Below are 19,684 nucleotides of genomic sequence, written 5' to 3'. Positions count from 1 at the left end.
GGGTTGGTTTGTAACCTATTTCACTTTTGTCTCTACTCAAAATTAAACTTGTTTTAGGGAATTATAGTGAATTAATGGAAGTGATAGAGCTCCTATAAAAGGAGGATTACTCCTTTCATTTATCATCATCACTCTTGTGGATTTCGACATCTCTAAAAGAGCTTGACTTACCCTATTATGCTTCGCTACTTGTGGAGATGTGATCTTATGTGGATTTTTGCTATCAAAGACTAGTGTATGTATTGGAGAATCTTTTTGGGATTGATAAAAGGCATGTTCTTGGAGATTTTGTTAGTATTTACTGCAAATATTTTATGGTTTTACATGTAATGAAATATTGCTAGGGTTTTCTATTTGTTCCTTGTCTAAATGCAAATTGTGGTTGGAATGTCTTGGTAAATTGTTGCATGTTTAATATGTTTTCCTTGAACTCTCTAGAAGACCCCCTAGTGAGAATTCATCTAGTTAATTTCTCCCCTCATGGAAAGATAGCTAGGGTTAAGAAGTGAAAACTAGGGTTTTCACCCCCTTACTCCATGCATAAATTTGATATCTTTGTGGTATAAATCCCTAAGGCTCCATCAACCAAGTAGGGAAAGGTACTAGGATCCTATTGATGATCAAATCTCATTGAATTTCTTACCTTTTACCCTCTCTCCTTTTTCAATCCTTCAAGGCATGCTGCTAAGGCTAGGTCAAGGGTTGAATTCAACTAAGGGTTGAACTATAGCAGCGTTGGAGCTGCTTGGATTTGTTAATTTTAGGTATGTTCTATGCTTAGAGCAAATTTACTTCAATTTTCCATATTAGCTCAATATCAATTCCAGATTAGCAATCACATTTAGCATGATAGTAAAATGCAAATAGAACATAAACATAAATCGCAGAAAATAAGCCAAGACAAGAGGACACAAGATGTGGCGCCAGCCAGGGACAAACCCCAATGTGGGGAAACCCTTGGTCAATTCTTCTTATGTTCTTCAATAGTTCGATAAAGAGAGAGATAGTACATATACATCAGAAGTCAACATTTTGACTTGTCAAAATAAGAGCAAAGATATTCTCTAAGAAGATGATACATGAGGTACCAGATTTGAACCATGTTGCATCCATCGCTGTGCTGCACCCATCATACCATGTCCATCATCACTGTGCTGCACCATGCTACATCCATCATCACTGTGCTGCACCTCATCGCTATGCTGCACTCATCATCACCATGTCCATCATCACTGTGCTGCACCATGCTACATCCATCATCACTGTGCTGCATTCATTATCACCATGCTGCACTCAACAGTGTGCTGCATTCTTTATCACCATGCTGCACTCAACAGTGTGCTGCATTCTTTATCACCATGCTGCACTCAACAGTGTGCTCCATTCATTATCACTATGTTGCACTCAACAGTTTGCTGCATTTATTATCACCATGCTACACTCAACAGTGTGCTGCATTCATTATCACTGTGCTACACCATGCTGCATACTGCAATACTATCATGGAACAACTTTAGCAGTTTGCTATGGCTTGCAGCCTAGCAAAGCAGCTAGCTACCAAGCTCCTAAATGGCAGCGGTACCCTTGGACTTCTAATATAGAGACAGCTTCCCCCGACATACCTATGCCTTAGAACAGTTGTAATTAACACTGCTGCTGCTAGGCTTCCTTTGCAACGTTAGCTGTATTTGTGATAGCAAATTAGGGCTCTTCAAGCCTGAGATTAGGGCCTCTTCATTCCATATCATTAGGCCAGCATATAGATCTCAATACAGTGGATAGAGTCTCCATTATGACAACGACCATTAGGAGCTGTTCAGACATTAGATTAAGGCTCTCTTTTACTGCGTTTTGAGGGTCTCCTGTAACAACAAATTGTGACCAGCGGCTAGGGTATATCCTCTCATTAGGACTACGTCTACCTGTGAGAGACTACAGCTAGGGCTCCTTTTGGTGCATCTATTGGCAGCGTATATCTTGCTCCGTATATAGGTCTCCTTTAAGACAACATGAAGGGATCCTCCTCTAGCTGTATAGAACCCTCATTTGACTTGCGGAAGAGACCTCTTCTTTCCAACGAATTAGAGTGGAATACCGAATAAGGCCAGCAGTTAGGGTCTGCGATAAACCTTCTTCAATGACTGTGTTAGGTTCACTTCCATGACATCGTTAGGTTCTTTATTAGGGAAGCATTAGGGCTCCTGCATATCAGCGTTAATGCCTTTCCTTGCTGCATTATAAGAGCCTCCTTTTGGGCAGCGAAGATTCCTCTAATCATCCAACATGAATGTAGATGAGAGCAACTTATAGATCTCTTTAGACAACGTTTAGGGCAAACCTTCTAGGGCAGCGTATACTCTTAGAGACTCTTCCTTCCACAAAAACCCAAACACGTGGAGGGGAAGACATCACAAGAGGTGTGAGTGTGTGTCTCAAATGACTTGCAAACCTCTTCTATTTATAGTGCAACGATGAGGATAAGTGGGGGTAATTTGGTTGTTGGCCGACCTTGACGAATTGACCCATAACACAAATAAATTTATATCTCCATCAATGCATGTCGGATTTGGATGATATTTAGATCAATCCTACACCTCTTGACGAGAGGAATCCAAGAAAAATATTAGCTGCCATGAATAAGAAGACCCACATGGAGTTTGGCCCTAATTTCCAATTTTAACACTCCCTCTCAACTAGGGAGAACTCCATTTGCTAATCCATTTGCCAGACTGTACTATCTCTGCCATTAGTGCCCTGTACTGCTTTGCTGAACTATGAAGAAGATGAAGTGATCGAGAATGTATCATACCATCCTCTACTGACCCGAAGCCAGTTCCATATAAAAGAGAGTGTCCCATACCACTTTTATTGATTCGAAATCAGTTCCAAATAAAGAGAGTGTATCATACCACGCTTATTGATCCGAAATCAGTTCCAAAAGAGAGTGAGTTATATCACTCTTACTGACCCAAAGTCAGTTCCAATTGATCCCAGATCAATATCATCCTAGCATAGGGAGTACGGTAGTTACACGATGTGTCCATCGGTACTACTATGGTCCCTATCCTCATTTCCCTACTCATTGGCCAGATGAGAGGTACTTCCCATGAGTCCCAGACTGCATGTGTAGGATGTCTTAGCAGGAGAAGGATGAACCACTCATCCTGCCTACATGTTGCCATGGGGTATCCAAGGTGAAGGCTGAACCACTCACCCTATGACTATGTCTTAGCAGGAGAACGATGAACCACTCATCCTGCCTACATAGTAGACCACAAGGGGAAGGCTGAACCATTCACCCTATGGTTTCTCATTGCTCCACGAAGTACCCCCAAGCCCCTCGGAGCTCCTAGAGCTCAATGTACATATCATACAGGACCTTCAGGAGAGAGTCTCTCCACGATTCCTAGTCGTTCTCGAAAATTCACGAATTTGACCTTTCCCAGGGGCTTCAGTAGAATAACAACAACCTTCACATCAGTCCTAGAGTGATGGAGCCTTCTTGCTCCCCATTGTACCATATCCCAGATAATGTGGTCCCTGGTGTCTATATGCTTGGAGCGATCATAGAACATGGGATTCCTCAATAATCGAATCCCCCTCTGGTTGTCACAGAAGATCACGATGGTATCCAGCATGTGTCCAAACAGCTCACTGAAGAGCTTCCACAACAAGACAACTTCACACGAGGTCATACTCGCAGCTATGTATTCGGCCTAGGCGGTGCTCAAAGCAACCGACTTCTGCTTCCTGCTCATTCAGGATATTGAAGTAGAATCCAAAGAGAACCAACACCCATAAGTGCTCCTGCGATCCTCCACACTATTTGCCCAATCAACATCGGAATAACCATGCAGCTTCACATTTCCAGTAATGTATCTCAATCCATGAGAGACTGTGCCCTGAAGATATCTCGAATGATTTTTGGCACTAATCCAGTGCAACTCAACCATATATGAGCTCAACATGCTAACTGCAAAACATATATCCGGACGTGATTTCACCAAGAACATCAATGCTAGAATGCGTTTATGAAACTCAGAGGCATTTCCCAAATCAGGTCCGGCATCACTACCGCATAACTTCTTAAAGTTAGGCTTCATCGAGGTAGTTACGGGCTTGCAGTTCATCATTCCAAATCCAGAATCCAACTCCCTCTTACTTTTGCAAATGAGAGGGTCTGCACTTGTTAGAAAGAGGTCGTCCTCATAAGGTGCCAGTATGAGAGGTCTGTCATCCACAACCTTCAAGCAATGGTTTGGATCAACTTCACTCTTAGTGAATATTAGCTTCATCAAATAACTGTTTATCCTTTCATACCAAGTCCAGGGTGCTTGCTTCAAGCCATAGAGGGCTTTTTTCCACCTGCATACATGAGATTCCCGATCATGAATCTCAAACCCCTCGGGTTGTTCCAAATCTGTGGACTTGCTACATGAGGGGAATGGTCCCCTTGTAAGTTTTCCTTTGGTTCTTCTCGGACATGTACCTCCATGCTCTTCTTGAATTCAAGCATCCCTTTCACCATTTGACTCACATTGGGTAGGGCCCCATAATGAACAGACCTCCGGTGCTATAGAAGAGATGTGTCAACTGACATGGTCCCCAATGGACTTCCTGCAACTTGTTACAAATTGCCAACATTGAACCCAAGAGTAAAAGTATCTTGAAAATTCCTTTTTCAAACACGTACCTTTTCATCGATGAATGCCACCTTGAAACCTTTGACTTCCATTGCCGAAATGGACACCAGGTTCTTCTAGAGATCAAGTACATAAAGAACTTCTGTAAATGAATCGTGCTACCCTTATTCAATTGAAGGGTAGCATTCCCTACATCCTTTTCGGGATAGGTGCATCGTCTCCAAGAATAATCTCCAAGGTTGTTTTCTTCTCTATCATATTAGAGAGTGCTTCGTTGAATCCAATGAAGTGCCTTGAGGCACCACTATCAGTTTTCCCAACGAGTCTGGTGGAGAGGGCCGACATAAGATAATACTCAGAAACAATATTTGATTCTTTATACCTGGAGTTCCTTGCTTTCCTTGAAGAGTAGGCCATTTCCTTGATGTCCTGCATTCCTTTTTCCTTTGCCATTGTACCTGTCATTCCTCCGATCATTGAAGATGCCCCTCGAATGATTGTTATCATCATCAAGTGATGTGTCCCTTCTATTCGGACACTCCTTCTCATAATGGCCAAACTCATTGCAAGCAAGACATCTGCCTTTCCTTCCAACCTTAGATCCGCACTTCCCATTGAAGTGACCTTTAGGTAGGCCACAGGATGCTTCCGCTGCGCCACTCTGATAATCTTCTTTGCTTCGACTTCACCTTTGGGAAATTTGAAATGGGATGAGGAACCTATTGAGCCTTTTGACCTTGTCCAACTGTCTTCGATGATTGCTCTTTCACTCTTGCTTGAGATTTTTCTTCGCCTCACCTCTGATACCATGTTAATTTTAGGTATGTTCTATGTTTAGAGCAAATTTACTTCAAGTTTCCATATTAGTTCAATATCAATTCCAGATTAGCAATCACATTTAGCATGATAGTAAAATGCAGATAGAACATAAACATAAATCGTAGAATACAAGCCAAGACAAGAGGTCACAAGATGTGGCGCCAACCAGGGACAAACCCCAATGTGGAGAAACCCTTGATCAATTCTCCTTATGTTCTTCAATAGTTCAGTAGAGAGAGAGATAGTACATATACATCAGTAGTCAACATTTTGACTTGTCAAAATAAGAGCAGAGATCTTCTCAAGAATATGACACGAGTTCGCAGATCTGAACCATGCTATATCCATCACTGTGCTGCACCCATCATACCATGTCCATCATCACTATGCTGCACCTCATCACTATGTTGCGCTCATCATCACCATGTCCATCATCACTGTGCTGCACCATGCTGCATCCATCATCACTGTGCTGCATTCATTATCGCGATGCTGCACTCAACCGTGTGCTGCATTCATTATCACTGTGCTGCACCATGTTGCACACTGCAATACTGTCATGGAACAACGTTAGCAGTTTGCTATGGCTTGCAGCCTGGCAAAGCAACTAGCTACCAAGTTCCTAAATGGCAGTGATACCCTCAGACTTCTAATATAGAGACAGCTACCCCCAACGTACCTATGCCTTAGAACAATTGTAATTAACACTACTGTTGCTAGGCTTCATTTGCAACGTTAGCTGTATTTGTGACAACGAATTAAGGCTTCTTCAGGCTTGAGATTAGGGCTTCTTCATTCCCTATCATTAGGTCAGCATATAGATCTCAATACAGTGGATAGAGTCTCCATTATGCCAGCTGACATTAGGAGCTGTTCAGACATCAAATTAAGGCTCTCTTTTACTGCGTTTTGAGGGTCTCTTGTAACAACAAATTGTGACCAGCGGCTAGGGTATATCCTCTCATTAGGACTACGTCTAACTGTGTGAGAGACTAAAGCTAGGGCTCCTTTTGGAGCATCCATTGGCAGCGCATATCTTGCTGTGTTTAAAGGTCTCCTTTAGGAGAGCGTGAAAGGATCCTCCTCTAGTTGTATAGCACCCTCATTTGACTTGCGGAAGAAACCTCTTCTTTTTAACAAATTAGAGTGGAATAAGGCCAACAATTAGGGCTTGCGATAAACCTTCTTCAATGACTGTATTAGGTTCACTTCCATGACAACGTTAGGTTCTTTATTAGGGCAGCGTTAGGGATCCTCCATATCAACGTTAAAGCCTTTCCTTGCTGCGTTACAAGAGCCTCCTTTTGGGTAGCGAATATTCCTCTAATCATCCTCCACGAATGTAGATGAGGCTGGCATATAGATCTCTTTAGACAATGTCTAGGGCTAGGGAAAACCTTCTAGGGCAGCGCATACTCTTAGGGAGTCTTACTTCCACTAAAACCCAAACAAGTGGAGAGGAAGAGATCACAAGAGGTGTGAGTGTGTGTCTCAAATGACTTGCAAACCTCATCTATTTATAGGGCAACGATGATGATAATTGGGGGTAATGTGGTTGCTGGCCGACCTTGACGAATTGTTCCATAACACGAATAAATTCATATCTCCATAAATACATGTTGGAATCGGATGATCTTTAGATCAATCCTACACCTCTCGACGAGAGGAATCCAAGAAAAATATCAACTGCCATGAATAAGAATACCCACATGGAGCTTGGCGCTAGTTGCCAATTTTAACTGGATTGCTTTCACTTTAATTGGTCTTAAGCTCTTAAAATATAACATATTTCTTAGTGAAAAGTGCCTCATTAGGGCTGATGTCATCAACCGTAGGCAATTTGGTGCCTTGATAAACCCTAATTCTACACAAAGGCTTCAACTTAGGGCTTGTTGAAGGTTTACCTTTGCCTATTGTTGATCATACCTATAACTAAACCTTTTGCTTGTGCTTGTATGCCTAGATACACTCTTATTGAACGATATCGAGAAACCCTGGGTCTCAAGTACTCTTTGCAAGGCTTAGTTTGTGGTATGTAAAATTGTGCCCTAATCCAAATATGAAGTACCTTATTAATCCATTCACTCACATCACCTTGAACTTATTGACTTAAAAATTTAAAATACCTTTTAGGTGATATTTATTGGGACACATCACGTGTGGTGAGATTCCACTAAAGAGCAGGAGCTGGAGTGCTAAGGTCATAGTGGCAACCACCTCATTGTTTTATCTTAGTCTAGTTTTTGTTTTGTGAGGACTCTCATAAAGCCTACTAGATTCCAAGGCAATAGTCCCTTAAGGTTTTAATGGAATATGTTTATTAGATTTTTTTTGTGCTTGAACTAATGTTTCGTTTTCCACAAGATTCAATAGATCCTTGCTTAGCATTTCACTGTTGAGGAAAGAATTTGTTATTGATGTCAAAGGTGTGTTGATGGAGATAAAAATCACATAGGCTTGTGGAGAACTTCAAGCCCTTTCCAACGAGTATTTACTCGCCTCCTAACTCCTCCTTGTTGTGGTATAAATCCCTAAGGCTCCATCACCCAAGTAGGGAAAGGTACTAGGATCCTATTGACGATCAAATCTCATTGAATTTCTTACCTTTTACCCTCTCTCCTTTTTCGACCCTTCAAGGCATGTTGCTAAGGCTAGGTCAAGGGTTAAATTCAACTAGGGGTTGAACTACAACAACATTGGAGCTGCTTGGATTGCTTTCACTTTAATTGGCCTTAAGCCCTCAAAATATAGCATATTTCTTGGTGAAAAGTGCCTCATTAGGGCTGATGTCATCAACCGTAGGCAATTTAGTGCCTTGATAAACCCTAATTCTACACAAAGGCTTCAACTTGGGGCTTGTTGAAGGTTTACATTTGCCAATTGTTGATCATACCTTTAACTAAACCTTTTGCTTGTGCTTGTATGCCTAGATACACTCTTATTGAACAATATCGTGAAACCCTGGGTCTCAAGTATTCTTTGCAAGGCTTAGTTTGTGGTATGTAGAGTTGTGCTCTAATCCAAATACGAAGTACGTTGATTAAGCCATTCACTCACATCACCTTGAACCTATTGACTTAGAAGACCTTTTAAGTGATATATATTGGGACACCTCAGGTGTGGTGAGATTCCATTAAAGAGCAGGAGCTAGAGTGCTAAGGTGACAATGGAAACCACCTCATTGTTGTATCTTAGTCTAGTTTTTGTTTTGTGAGGCCTCTCATAAAGCCTACTAGATTTCAAGGAAATAGTCCTTTAGAGTTTTAATGGAATATGTTTATTAGATAATTTTTTGTGCTTGAACTAATGTTTCATTTTCCATAAGATTCATTAGATCCTTGCTTAGCATTTAACTGTTGAAGAAAGAATTTGTTATTGATGTCAAAGGGTGTGTTGATGGAGATAAAAAGCACATAGGCTTGTGGAGAACTTCAAGCCCTTTCCAACAAGTATTTACTTGTCTCCTAACTCCTCCTTGTTGAAGAGATATTGAATGTACAAGTTAGAGAATCATGTTTTTGGTCTCTCTTCATGTAGGCCTACATAAATTTAAATTGGCCCCTCTAAAATATGTGTCTATTCAACCATGAAAGATTGGCTACACTCGACCTCATTTGAGCATCCAATTCGATCAAGGATAAGGCATTCGAATCTTAAGTAAAAGTAGAATCTGAGGTTCACATCTTGTGAACCTAGGACTTGAAGCAAGGAAGTAAGACGAGGTTCTTTTGGTCATTTGGTTATATTTTTTTGTGGGTTTTTCGTGCTATATTGGGTTTCTTTTGGGAACAAGACCTCGACCTTTTATTGGAGCAAACTTCAGACCCTTTGGATCAATGTCAGCCTTGTGGAGGAATTAAAGAACAAACATGTGACTATCTTTGAGCCTGTAATAGGGCTCATGTTCGGCTTTTGCCCACGTGCTAAATTTTATTGTGTTGTTCATCCTTTGCATTTTGTGGTGTTATTTCCTTTTGTATGTGGCCATGGTATGCTTTTATCTTTTTCTTTTCGTTGCATAAACCTCTGGGGCATTGTTCTAGGCCTGACCGATAAATGTGGACAAGGGGAGGGGGAGTACCAGAGCCTTGTGGACCCAAAGAGGGAAGATGATGAAATAGGGCATGTAATGTGCAGAGAGGAGTGAAAAATATGAAATGGGAAAATGGGATCACGCTTACCAAAATCGAGGTTTCCTAAGTAGTGCCCATCTTGAAGCTACAAGTTAGGAGGGGAGATTCCATGGGACTAGGGTTGAGGATTAACCGTTGATTTAAGGTGAGGGAACAAGACTACAGTCAAAACCCTTCACCCTTCGAAGTCACCCAATAATCCATGCCCAAGTGCGCACAAGGAAAAACAAGCATAAACACCTGATTGCTCAATGAAAGACATACCTTTAGGATTGGATGACCCACCTTCAAACATACGATCTTGATAGATGGGCGAGGGGGCATATGACTGGCTCAAGGAACGAAGATTAACTGGCACAATATTGGCTACACTGGTGGCTATCAATGGTTGTTGGCTATTGGCTAAGACAAATCTAAGAGAAAAATTCTCCCCTAGGGTCACCCACTAGAGGTGGGTAACATCTGGCTCTTATTGGGACATGAGCTCTCTATGGAGTGCACGAACCATGTACTCGAATGGGGAGGTCATGAGAACACCAACAATCCTCTCAGACTGTACCTGTATCCTGCACATCACAAATAGTTGTTGGAAGAATCTATCGTGGGCGTACTTTTATCGCCCATGTTTTCATCAAATAATAAAACCATAAAAAAAGTAAAATCTATTCTAAAATGCATGTTTAATCTAAATGCATCTATTCTAGCATGAGAACATGATATGATGATGTTAGCTATGTGAAAATCCATATGCAATGCATTCGACTCTAATATGCATATTACATTATGCAAATATCAAGTGTAATCATAGAGCCAATGCAACCAACATATCATCAAATCAATATCATATTTCCTACCTCTATGATTTATTATGTGTTGATTTCGGGTAGCATCAGATGTGCTCTAGCCATGAAAATTGGTGGAGAGGCTAAAGCACATGAGATCCCCAAGACCTAGACATGGTTTGGGCAGATTCTAACTGGTTTGGGAGATATTAAAATAATTAATATTTTTAATGGAGTTCTTAAGTCTAAACTTAGGAAAAATAAAATATTAATGGGTATTAAACTGTGTTAAAAGGTTCCAAAATTCATGGATCAACCCAAATCTAATCTTAGCCATTGATTAGAGATTTAATCTCAACCGTTGAAGGACCAACAGGAAAAGTATAAGAAGAGGCTTGAGGGTCAGTTGGAGAACACATTGAGGAAGACCAGTCAGTGCAATTTCTGGAGCGGGGTAAGCTGAGAAATTCAAACTAGTGGTCTGGAGAGAAGCAAGAGGCAGCGGGTATGGAACAGAGAGTCAGAAACAACACTAGAGGACCAACACAAAGGTTAGAGAGGCAGATGCAGAGTCTCTCATGCAAATGCAGAGGCAACAGAACTGCGTAGTCACTGGAGGGCCTGCGTGGGTGACGCATAGGGCCCTAGTGCTAACACAGAGAGGTAGGAGCTGGCGCAAAGTGTTTGGAAGCTGCGTAGAGGCCAGCGAGCTTGACGCTGACACTGAGAGAAGTGACAGAGAATTTTTCTCTGTTGGGTAAGTCAATTTGGCACCCAGTTGTACAAAAGAATTGCTGAATAATAAAATCCCCCTCTGTTGCACCAATTTTCCCGCATTGGGCTTTTCCGTCAACATTTGTCCAAAATATCTGTGTGGATGTGTCTGACTCTTGTGCATGTATTTGTTTCTGTATTATGGTGTGATATCTGCAACAAAATTTGTTTTATTGTTTACTGAAGGGTTTTGTAAATAACTTATTGGGAAATAAGTAGGTAAAATAAATCAGTTGCCGCAGTGATAAAATTTTCACATTATGATATATACTTGAGAGAAAATATGACAATTATGGTACTCATGTGCCAAGTCACAAGGGTGGGAGGTGGGAAAATAAAGTGACCATGTATGAAAGATCATGGATGTGGAAGAAAAGGAGGGATGCAACTTGCACCATTGGATCCTCTCTTCCAACCAAAGGATGGAGATATCAACAAGCAAGCTCATGAACCTTCGATGAAGGGCCACCTCAGGCATATCATCCTTATAATGGTCCCTCTAAGTGATGCCATGCTTCATGGTATCCTCAGGGTCATGGTGGGAAGGAAAAGGAGGGGTTGTCGTGAAAGGTCACGGGCAATGAGTTGCTTTTCCTCATGATCTTACTCAAGAGGGGGAAAAGGCTCATCATCATTGGTGATTGTGTAAAAAGAGGTGAGGAAAGGGTCCACAGATGACTCAAATATATTCCTAGGATTGTAAGGAACGTAGGGAAAAACAAGGCCCCTATTGATGTCATCATCATTGGTATCATAGATAGGGTCCTAAACAAAATGATGCTCACCAATCTCTCACTTCTCTTCTTCAATATGAAAGTAATCACTAATGTCAGTGTTCATGGGGGTAGTGGGGTCATCTTTCTCAATGTCCTCCATATGTTCAATGAAGGCTTCCTCTTGGACATCTAATGCTTGGCAAGTTTGTTCCCTAGCTCGAAAATGCTCAAGAAAGTTGTCAAAGAATGCTTCAATTGACGAAATGCTCCTAGGCTCACAATTATATAACCATGAATTATGACCATGGAGGGACCTCATGAACAACATTATAAGGACATCATGATGAACCACCTCAGCCTTTGAGGCATATGTAGCAAATCTTGCCACATGATCAATTGCAGAAGATGGATCACCATGAAACTTGGGTACCCCATGTATTATGGTCCAGGTTGCATGATTAGGGTGTCCAGGAATGCCTACAATGTCGAAGGCGGAGATTTCATCAAGGTAAGACATTCTACTAGGTCACACATATCAATTATGTAGGAGTTTCCAAGTTGAAATCAAAATGCCTTGAGAGATGCTTGTTTCACCCTACAAGCATTGACATGGGTGATTCAACCTTTTTCTTTGCTTATGTGAAGTGGAGGAATTCAAAGGGGGAAGGGGCTATAAATACAAGTGGAGGCCAAACTCACAATTTGAATTGTTTTAGTCAATCAACAACATCACTCTCTTGTCTTCACATTCTTTCTTTCTTCTCTTATCTAGCTTCTACTTTGTTGTGTTTGAATATTATTGTCATTAATTCTTTAGTATTCCTGTACTTTGTTGTATCCCCCTTTTGGTTTTTGCAAAACAAAGTGCGGGGCAGAATTTCGACGAGATTTTATAGGCAGAGATCAGAGATCTTAAAAGCAAACAAGAGGAAATTAGATCCCAACAAATGTCCTTTAAACAGGAAATGGAGTCGCATATCAACACATGGGCACATGTGGTCAAAGGAAAGGACAAGGCCCCTCTGCTCATAGCGGTGGAGGAAGTAGTGCAGGCAAAGCTCGTGGAGGAAAGAACCCGACAAGCAAGAGAATTAAATCTTAAGGTAAGAGGACTCCCTACACCTCCCCCCTCAGCGGACCCAATGGAACTGGGGAACAGGTTTCTATGCGACACTCTCGACATACCAGACATAACCTTGGACAAAGCCTGGATGGGGCAGGACTCTACCCTCTTCCTCAGGTTTCGTGACTCCTCGGATAGACTTCGGGTACTTCGAGCCAAGCGAAAGCTATTCTCTCTTCCAAATAAAGTGTTTTTGGATGAAGACCTCACAAGAGCTCAAGTAGCTGAATTGAAGCAGGCCAAGGAATAGGTTGTAGCAGCAAGACATTTAGGGAAATGGGCAGTGATTAGAAACCTTCGGGCAGTTATTCGGGACACCTTCCCACCAGGATGGTTATCTTGTTCAGGTAGCTCTAAATGACGGGCCCGAGCGGAGGGGAGGCGGGGCAATGATCTCTTGGTTCTCTGCTAGAATGGCAATGGCTCCTTGTGGTCTTCACCAGGCCTACTTTATGAAGCCCTTAGCTCCGCAGACATCCTCCTGGTTACCGAGACTCATGCGAGCCCAGTCCGACCTCTCCTTGACATTACAGGATACTAGTGGACCACATTTTGCAGACAGGAGACACGGAGTTCAGGAGGCGTCAGGGGATTAGGGGGTGTTGCTTGCCTCGTTCGTGATAGCCTCAGGAGCAGAGTATCAGTGGTCACGACCGATGAGTATGCCAGATTCATGTGGATTCAGATCAGAGCCAGAACATCACCTTCGAGAGACATTTATGTCGCAGTCTGTTACTTCCCACCTATCTCGTCCTCCTACGCTATTCACAATAGCTCAAACGGAGACCCTTTTACAGACCTGTACTTTGACATCACTAGGTTTTCGGCAATAGGGGACGTCATTCTCATGGGGGACTTCAATGCCCGGACCAAAGACATCTAGACTCCTATGCACGACCGGATAGAGGATATATTTTGCTCTCGGGGGATTGACCCAACCACGATCGGCATGCACTGGACCTCCGAGGATCACTTGGGACCCACCACAGCCTATGGGAGATATCTGCTACACTTGGGAGAATCTCATGAGCTGGTAATTCTGAATGGCTTACCATGTTTCCCATCCTCACACTTCTTTACCTGCAGACCATTTGGAGGCGGGGCAAGTGTGGTTGACTACGCTATTGCAAACCTAGATCTCCTCCCTTACATTAAAAATTTCTCGATCACCCCCATCCCTCTCGCAAATCATGCACTTCTCTCACTCTCTCTGTAGTTTGACCTCCCGAATCCATCTCCTACTCTTCCCTGCAGCCCTCCCAGGACCACCTTCCGATTTGAGGAGGTTGACCCTGATCTCTTCTCCTCTATCCTCAGACAGACACTCCCATCGGAGTCCCAGTTCGCCTCTCTCAGCTCTGCCAAGGACAAATACCAGTGCCTCTCATATGCAATCTGGGAAGCTGCGCTCCAATCCTTCCCCCATTCTACCCGTACCGCCACCACCTCCCGCAAACTGGGAAATTGCCCTATGAATAAATGGTATGACCAGGAATGCAAGTCTATGCATCAGGACCTCCGACACGCATTCTGGAACTCCTTACCAACATACCCAGACCTCTGTTCAGCCTACCGTCGCCTCCTTCGCCGCAAGAAGCGCCTTTTCATTGCCCATAGGAGACAAGTTCTTTCTACTCTCCTCCTTCGCTCCCCAAAAGATTTCAGGGGACCATCCTTTCTTGGTGCTCACCTACCCTAGTCGACCTTGATCCTGCCTCAATGTTCTCTCACACCTCCCAGCTGTATGACATTCCTGGGTAGCCTTTGATTCAGGTTACTTCCCCCCCCACCTCCTGCCACCTTTTCTCCGACAAAGATATCAGAGAGGCAATATGGAGAATGAATAGCAGCAGGGTAGCAGACGAAGAAGGCTTCCAAGCAGAATTCTTCAAGCATGGACTTCACCCCCTAGTAGGATATCTGGTGGACCTTTTCAACCAGGTGGTTTGGGATGGATTTTCGGATGGTTGGTCACACCAAATTATATACCCGATCCACAAGTTAGGGCCTACTTCCGACCGCAACAACTACAGGACAATCATGGTTGGGCACATATTCTCCAAGCTATATGCTCCAACACTCCATAGGACACTCTCCATTTCCTTGAGCAGAGACAACTCAGGGCCAAGGGCCAACCAGGATTCCGCCCAGACCACCAGACGATCGACCACATCCTTACTCTTCGTGTGGTGATAAAGGAGGCTAGGCATCGATCCTCTAAAGTGTACTGCTGCTTTGTAGACTTCCGGAAGGCCTTTGACTTAGTCCCGAGGGAAGATCTTTTCCAGAGGCTAAGAGAGATTGGCATTTCCTTGACTCTCTTGATAGCTATCATGCGCCTCTAGGAGGCCATCCTTGGCCGTCTCCGCAAAGTCGAAGGAATGTCGGATTTCATCCAAAGCACCATTGGAGTCAAGCAAGGATGCCCCCTTTCTCCTACTTTATTCGGGATCTATATCGATGAGCTTGAGTCCTTCCTCTGGGAGCATATCCAGGATACAGATGGGTGTCTTCTTCACCAGGCCCTGATTTCCATCCTCCTCTTTGCAGATGATATTGCCCTTATTGCCTCCTCCCAAGAAGGCCTTCAAAGACAGCTGGATGCTCTCGCAATTTTTTGTGACCGAAGGCATCTAACTGTGAACTTGGGTAAAACCAAAGTGATTATCTTCAATGTAGTCAAGAAAACCTCGGACTTCCACTTCCTATTTAAAGGAGAAGAGATCGAGATTGTCAGCACCTATACATATTTGGGAGTTCAGTTTTCAGGGCCTCACTTCAGCCTCTGGCTAGCCCTTCAGCCTCGGATCAACAAAGGTTATGGCTTCCTAGCCCTTCTGGAGAGGCAGTATTTTCAACACCATTTCCAGGACATCTCGTCCAAAATGAGCATCATGGACACTTTGATTCGCCCCACAGTGCTTTACGGCTCAGAGATTTGGGGTCCCTCTCTCCTAGAGTCAGATTGGGCCTCAGCGGAGCAGGTCCAGACCCTCCTTTTGCGCCATTTCATAAGGTGCAAGCAGATAGTTCCTCAGCATAACATTCTAGCAGAGTTCAGGGCTCAACCTTTCCTCCTAGAGTTGATATTCAGGTTAGTGTCGCTCCTCCATAGGCTCCGAGGCCTAGCAGACACGAGGAAGGGTCGTGACAAATACCCATATTTAGGATATTGCTCCTTAGAGAACATTGCCCGTATGCAGACAGGCCGACCCAAAGGTTGGTACACCGGTGTGACAGAGCTTCTGGAGGCTTCAGGAATCCAGATTGACCATCTCCCTCCTTTTCAGTACTCTATGAATGCTCTAGGCCACCTCCTTCCCAATCAGCAAGCGCTGAATAAAATCATTACGGAGGATATTTACAGACGATACATTCAGACTACATGGACCAATCCTCCCAATGGGTTGCGTCCAAAAATGGCCTTCTACACCACCTCCTTCCCAATCAACAAGCGCTGAATAAAATCATTACGGAGGATATTTACAGACGATACATTCAGACTACATGGACCAATCCTCCCAATGGGTTGCGTCCAAAAATGGCCTTCTACACGGAGCATTGCCTGGAGATCAGGGATGGGCTCATCATCAGACCCCAGTGGATGTTCCAGCATTGGATGCATGCCCTTAGAATCCCGCTCGGGCAACTCAGAGTTGGGTCTCACAGACTCCGGGTGGAGACAGATCACCACATCGATAGGGTAGAGGAAGTGAAGGAGAGAAGCAAGAAGACATTTCAACAAATCTGGGCAGCAACATTTATTGGCACGCATCCCAAGGCAAAACCATACAACAGGAGAGACGGAAACCAAGGAAGAGGGGCAGCAGCAAGGGCATGAATTTTGGAGTAGCCGTACTGCTGAAATCCGTACGGTCCATACAACAAATTCTTGGCACGTTTTTCGAGGCAGGCCGTACATAATTTAATGTTGTTTTATTGCTAGAAAATTTCTGTTTTGGCTATTCGCTGATTCGCACGATTTTCGAGGTGGAGTTCAAGCATGGAAATCGAGATAAGTTGTAATTTGTGGTTGCTGGAATTTTTTATTGTGTATTTCAGTTTCTCTGTAAAAGCATTTTCAGAAATAAAGAAGAGCTCTCAAACTGGTTTTCCCAAGAGTTGTAGGGGGTTTTTCCAGGGTCACATTGACCAAAAATCACTGTAATTTTGCTGTGTTTTATTTCCGCAATTTCAATAGTTGTGAAATCATTAAATTTGTGTTTTTAGAAAATATTGTCATTTCCAGATTTTAGAACTTTTATCATGCTTGAATTTAAAACTAAATGCATGGAGTGATAAGGAAAACTGATAACCAGAGTGGGAGTTGAAATTTCTTCATAATGGATTCTTATAGAACCTTTTGCATCTAGGGTACTTTAGTAACCTATCATATCAGTAATCAGTGTTAGCTTTATAATTTATTTGTAATGCAGTAGTTTGAGCTTGCTTGTTGAGGGCTGAAGAAGGTCAATTTTGCCAATTCAGGACATGATCAGTGAAACCAATGTAAATGTACTCTTAACATATACCCAAATATATTATGAAGTTGAGTGTAATAAAGAAAAGTTGCTATTAGGTAATTTAGAAGCAATATGAAACAAATCTGATGTATGAATGCTCCTCCCAAGAGCTACTCTGATTTTATTTCAGGTTTAGTTGTTCTCTGGAAGAGGTTATGATGTTCATTTTATATAGCCCTTCCACCTTTTGTATTTTTTTTTGTAAATATTTTTCTGTACATATAAGATGTATTTTTTAACAAAAAATTCTTTTGTATTTGGCTATAATTCTACATTGTTATCTATGCTTTTCACTATTAAATCTGAATATTCAAGTTTAAAAAGCTCATAGCATTTAGTGGTTTTAATTATCTATACAATATGATGGCTGAAACGATTTTTACAGTTCTGTCATCATATACTATTTCATCTTAAAAATTTGTATTTCATTAGCATTTCATTCTTTGGTTGCTTTGTGATTACATTCGGTGTCTCAGGACAATTTGTATCCTTTCAAAATCAGGTGGCGGAACATTTTTGTGACTGCTATTTTGCCTGCTGTACTGATGGCATTAGGAATGGCTTTCTCTCCAGAAAGTCCTCATTGGCTCGTTGAGGTTTTATATCCATTGTTACCAGCACTTTTTATAGTTTAAATCGCAAATGTGATTATTTATTTGGAAATTAATGTTGAAGTCAGTTGCTTGTGAAATACACAGCAAGGAAAATCAGCTGATGCTGAAAGAGCTATAGAAACCCTTTGGGGAAAGGGAAGAGTTGAGGACACTATGATTGAGTTGAAAGAAAGTGGCAATGCACAAGTTGTTGAAGAGGAAGTTAGTTGGCTTGATCTTTTCAGAAAACATTACTTGAAAGGTATAAGTTTACATAATTTTCTTCAAGGGAGCTGTCCTAACGTTAGTGTGCTTTTTCTATGAGAATGGTAAAAATCACTATAATATGGTTAACACAATAGGCCATGTAAGGTATAGTTTTTTTCCCTAATGGTAATACATAATAAGGCTATTCATTGGACATAATGGTAAAATATACTTTTGTCCCCGGAAATGCAATAACATGTTCATCCCTCTCTTTTTCATCTCCCTCATATATGAGCCCAGTACTTGGCTTTCATGTGTTTCTGTAAGTAGCTTCTTTGATATCTGTGGTAGTTGTATGAAATGTGGAACAAGACCCTTCACCCTTTTGAGATCACTTCCCAATTGCACACTGCCTTCAAACTACAAAGGTAATACTTATAAGGTTATTCACTGGATGCAAAGATAAAATATACTTTTGTCCTGGGAAATACAATATCATGTTCATTCCTCTCTTTCTTATCTCAGTCAGATATGAGCCCAATACTTGGCTTTCACGTGTTTCCGTAAGTAGCTTTTTTAATATCTGTGATTTGTATGAAATGTGAAACAAGACCCTTCAAACTACAATGTATCATAAACCCAAATTTCCAGAGTGCTAATTTAGGAATTTTATAGTAGTGTTTAAGAAATGATGTTGAGAGTTAAAGAGTACATTTCTCAATAATTTATGACATCTGGTAATATGCATGGTGAAAGTATATATATATATATATAATGTGTTTTAAATAATATTTTTTCTAAACTTAAATCCTGTTTTCACATTGTTCATGGGTAGCAGTTGGCTTTGGAGCAACACTCATCCTGTTTCAGCAACTCCTTGGTGTAAATGTTGTTGTCTTCTATTCTGCTTCTCTCTTCCGGAGACATAGGATGGCTTATAGCATTGAATCAGGGATCCTTGTGGTGGCTTCAACTGTCATTGGTTAGTTTGAATTTTGGCTGAAAATTGTTTGTCTCCGCTTTAGGAAACCTTGTAGAGATAAATGCTTTCTTGCTCATAGCTCTTAATTTAAAATGATTATCTCTAAAACAGTTTATCAAATTGTTATCATTACAGGTTCAATTGTTGCATCTATCTTAATGGATAAGACAGAAAGAAAGAACCTGCTTATAGCGAGTTTTTTGGGCATGGTAACGTATTTTTTGTACTTTTTTGTCAGTCTTTTGTATGCTCCTCTAAGTTACCAGGATTCAGATCTGGATACGGATACGGATAAGGATCCGGATTCGGATACAGATATGCCAACTTTTTGAAAAACTGGGATCTGGATATGGCAAGTATAAACAAATATAAAATATTTTATAATTATT

The 19,684-nt window shown here is 41.9% G+C and overlaps 1 protein-coding gene across 1 annotated transcript in view; it reads left to right on the top strand.

Moving 5' to 3' along the window:
• Positions 1–19,684, top strand: part of LOC149264184 (plastidic glucose transporter 4-like) — a 226,255-nt gene that overhangs the window by 95,316 nt on the left and 111,255 nt on the right. The window contains exons 7-10 of the mRNA XM_089427620.1: positions 18,016–18,109; positions 18,212–18,368; positions 19,152–19,295; positions 19,431–19,504. Of these exons, the coding sequence (XP_089283746.1) occupies positions 18,016–18,109; positions 18,212–18,368; positions 19,152–19,295; positions 19,431–19,504 (469 nt within the window). The remainder of the gene's footprint in view (positions 1–18,015; positions 18,110–18,211; positions 18,369–19,151; positions 19,296–19,430; positions 19,505–19,684) is intronic.

Source organism: Pinus tabuliformis, chromosome 6 (assembly GCF_031772625.1).
Source record: "Pinus tabuliformis cultivar Carrire ecotype Pingquan chromosome 6, CPIR1, whole genome shotgun sequence".
In the NCBI taxonomy this organism is placed as follows: Eukaryota; Viridiplantae; Streptophyta; class Pinopsida; order Pinales; family Pinaceae; genus Pinus; species Pinus tabuliformis.
This window is presented reverse-complemented; position numbering and strand designations above follow the sequence as displayed.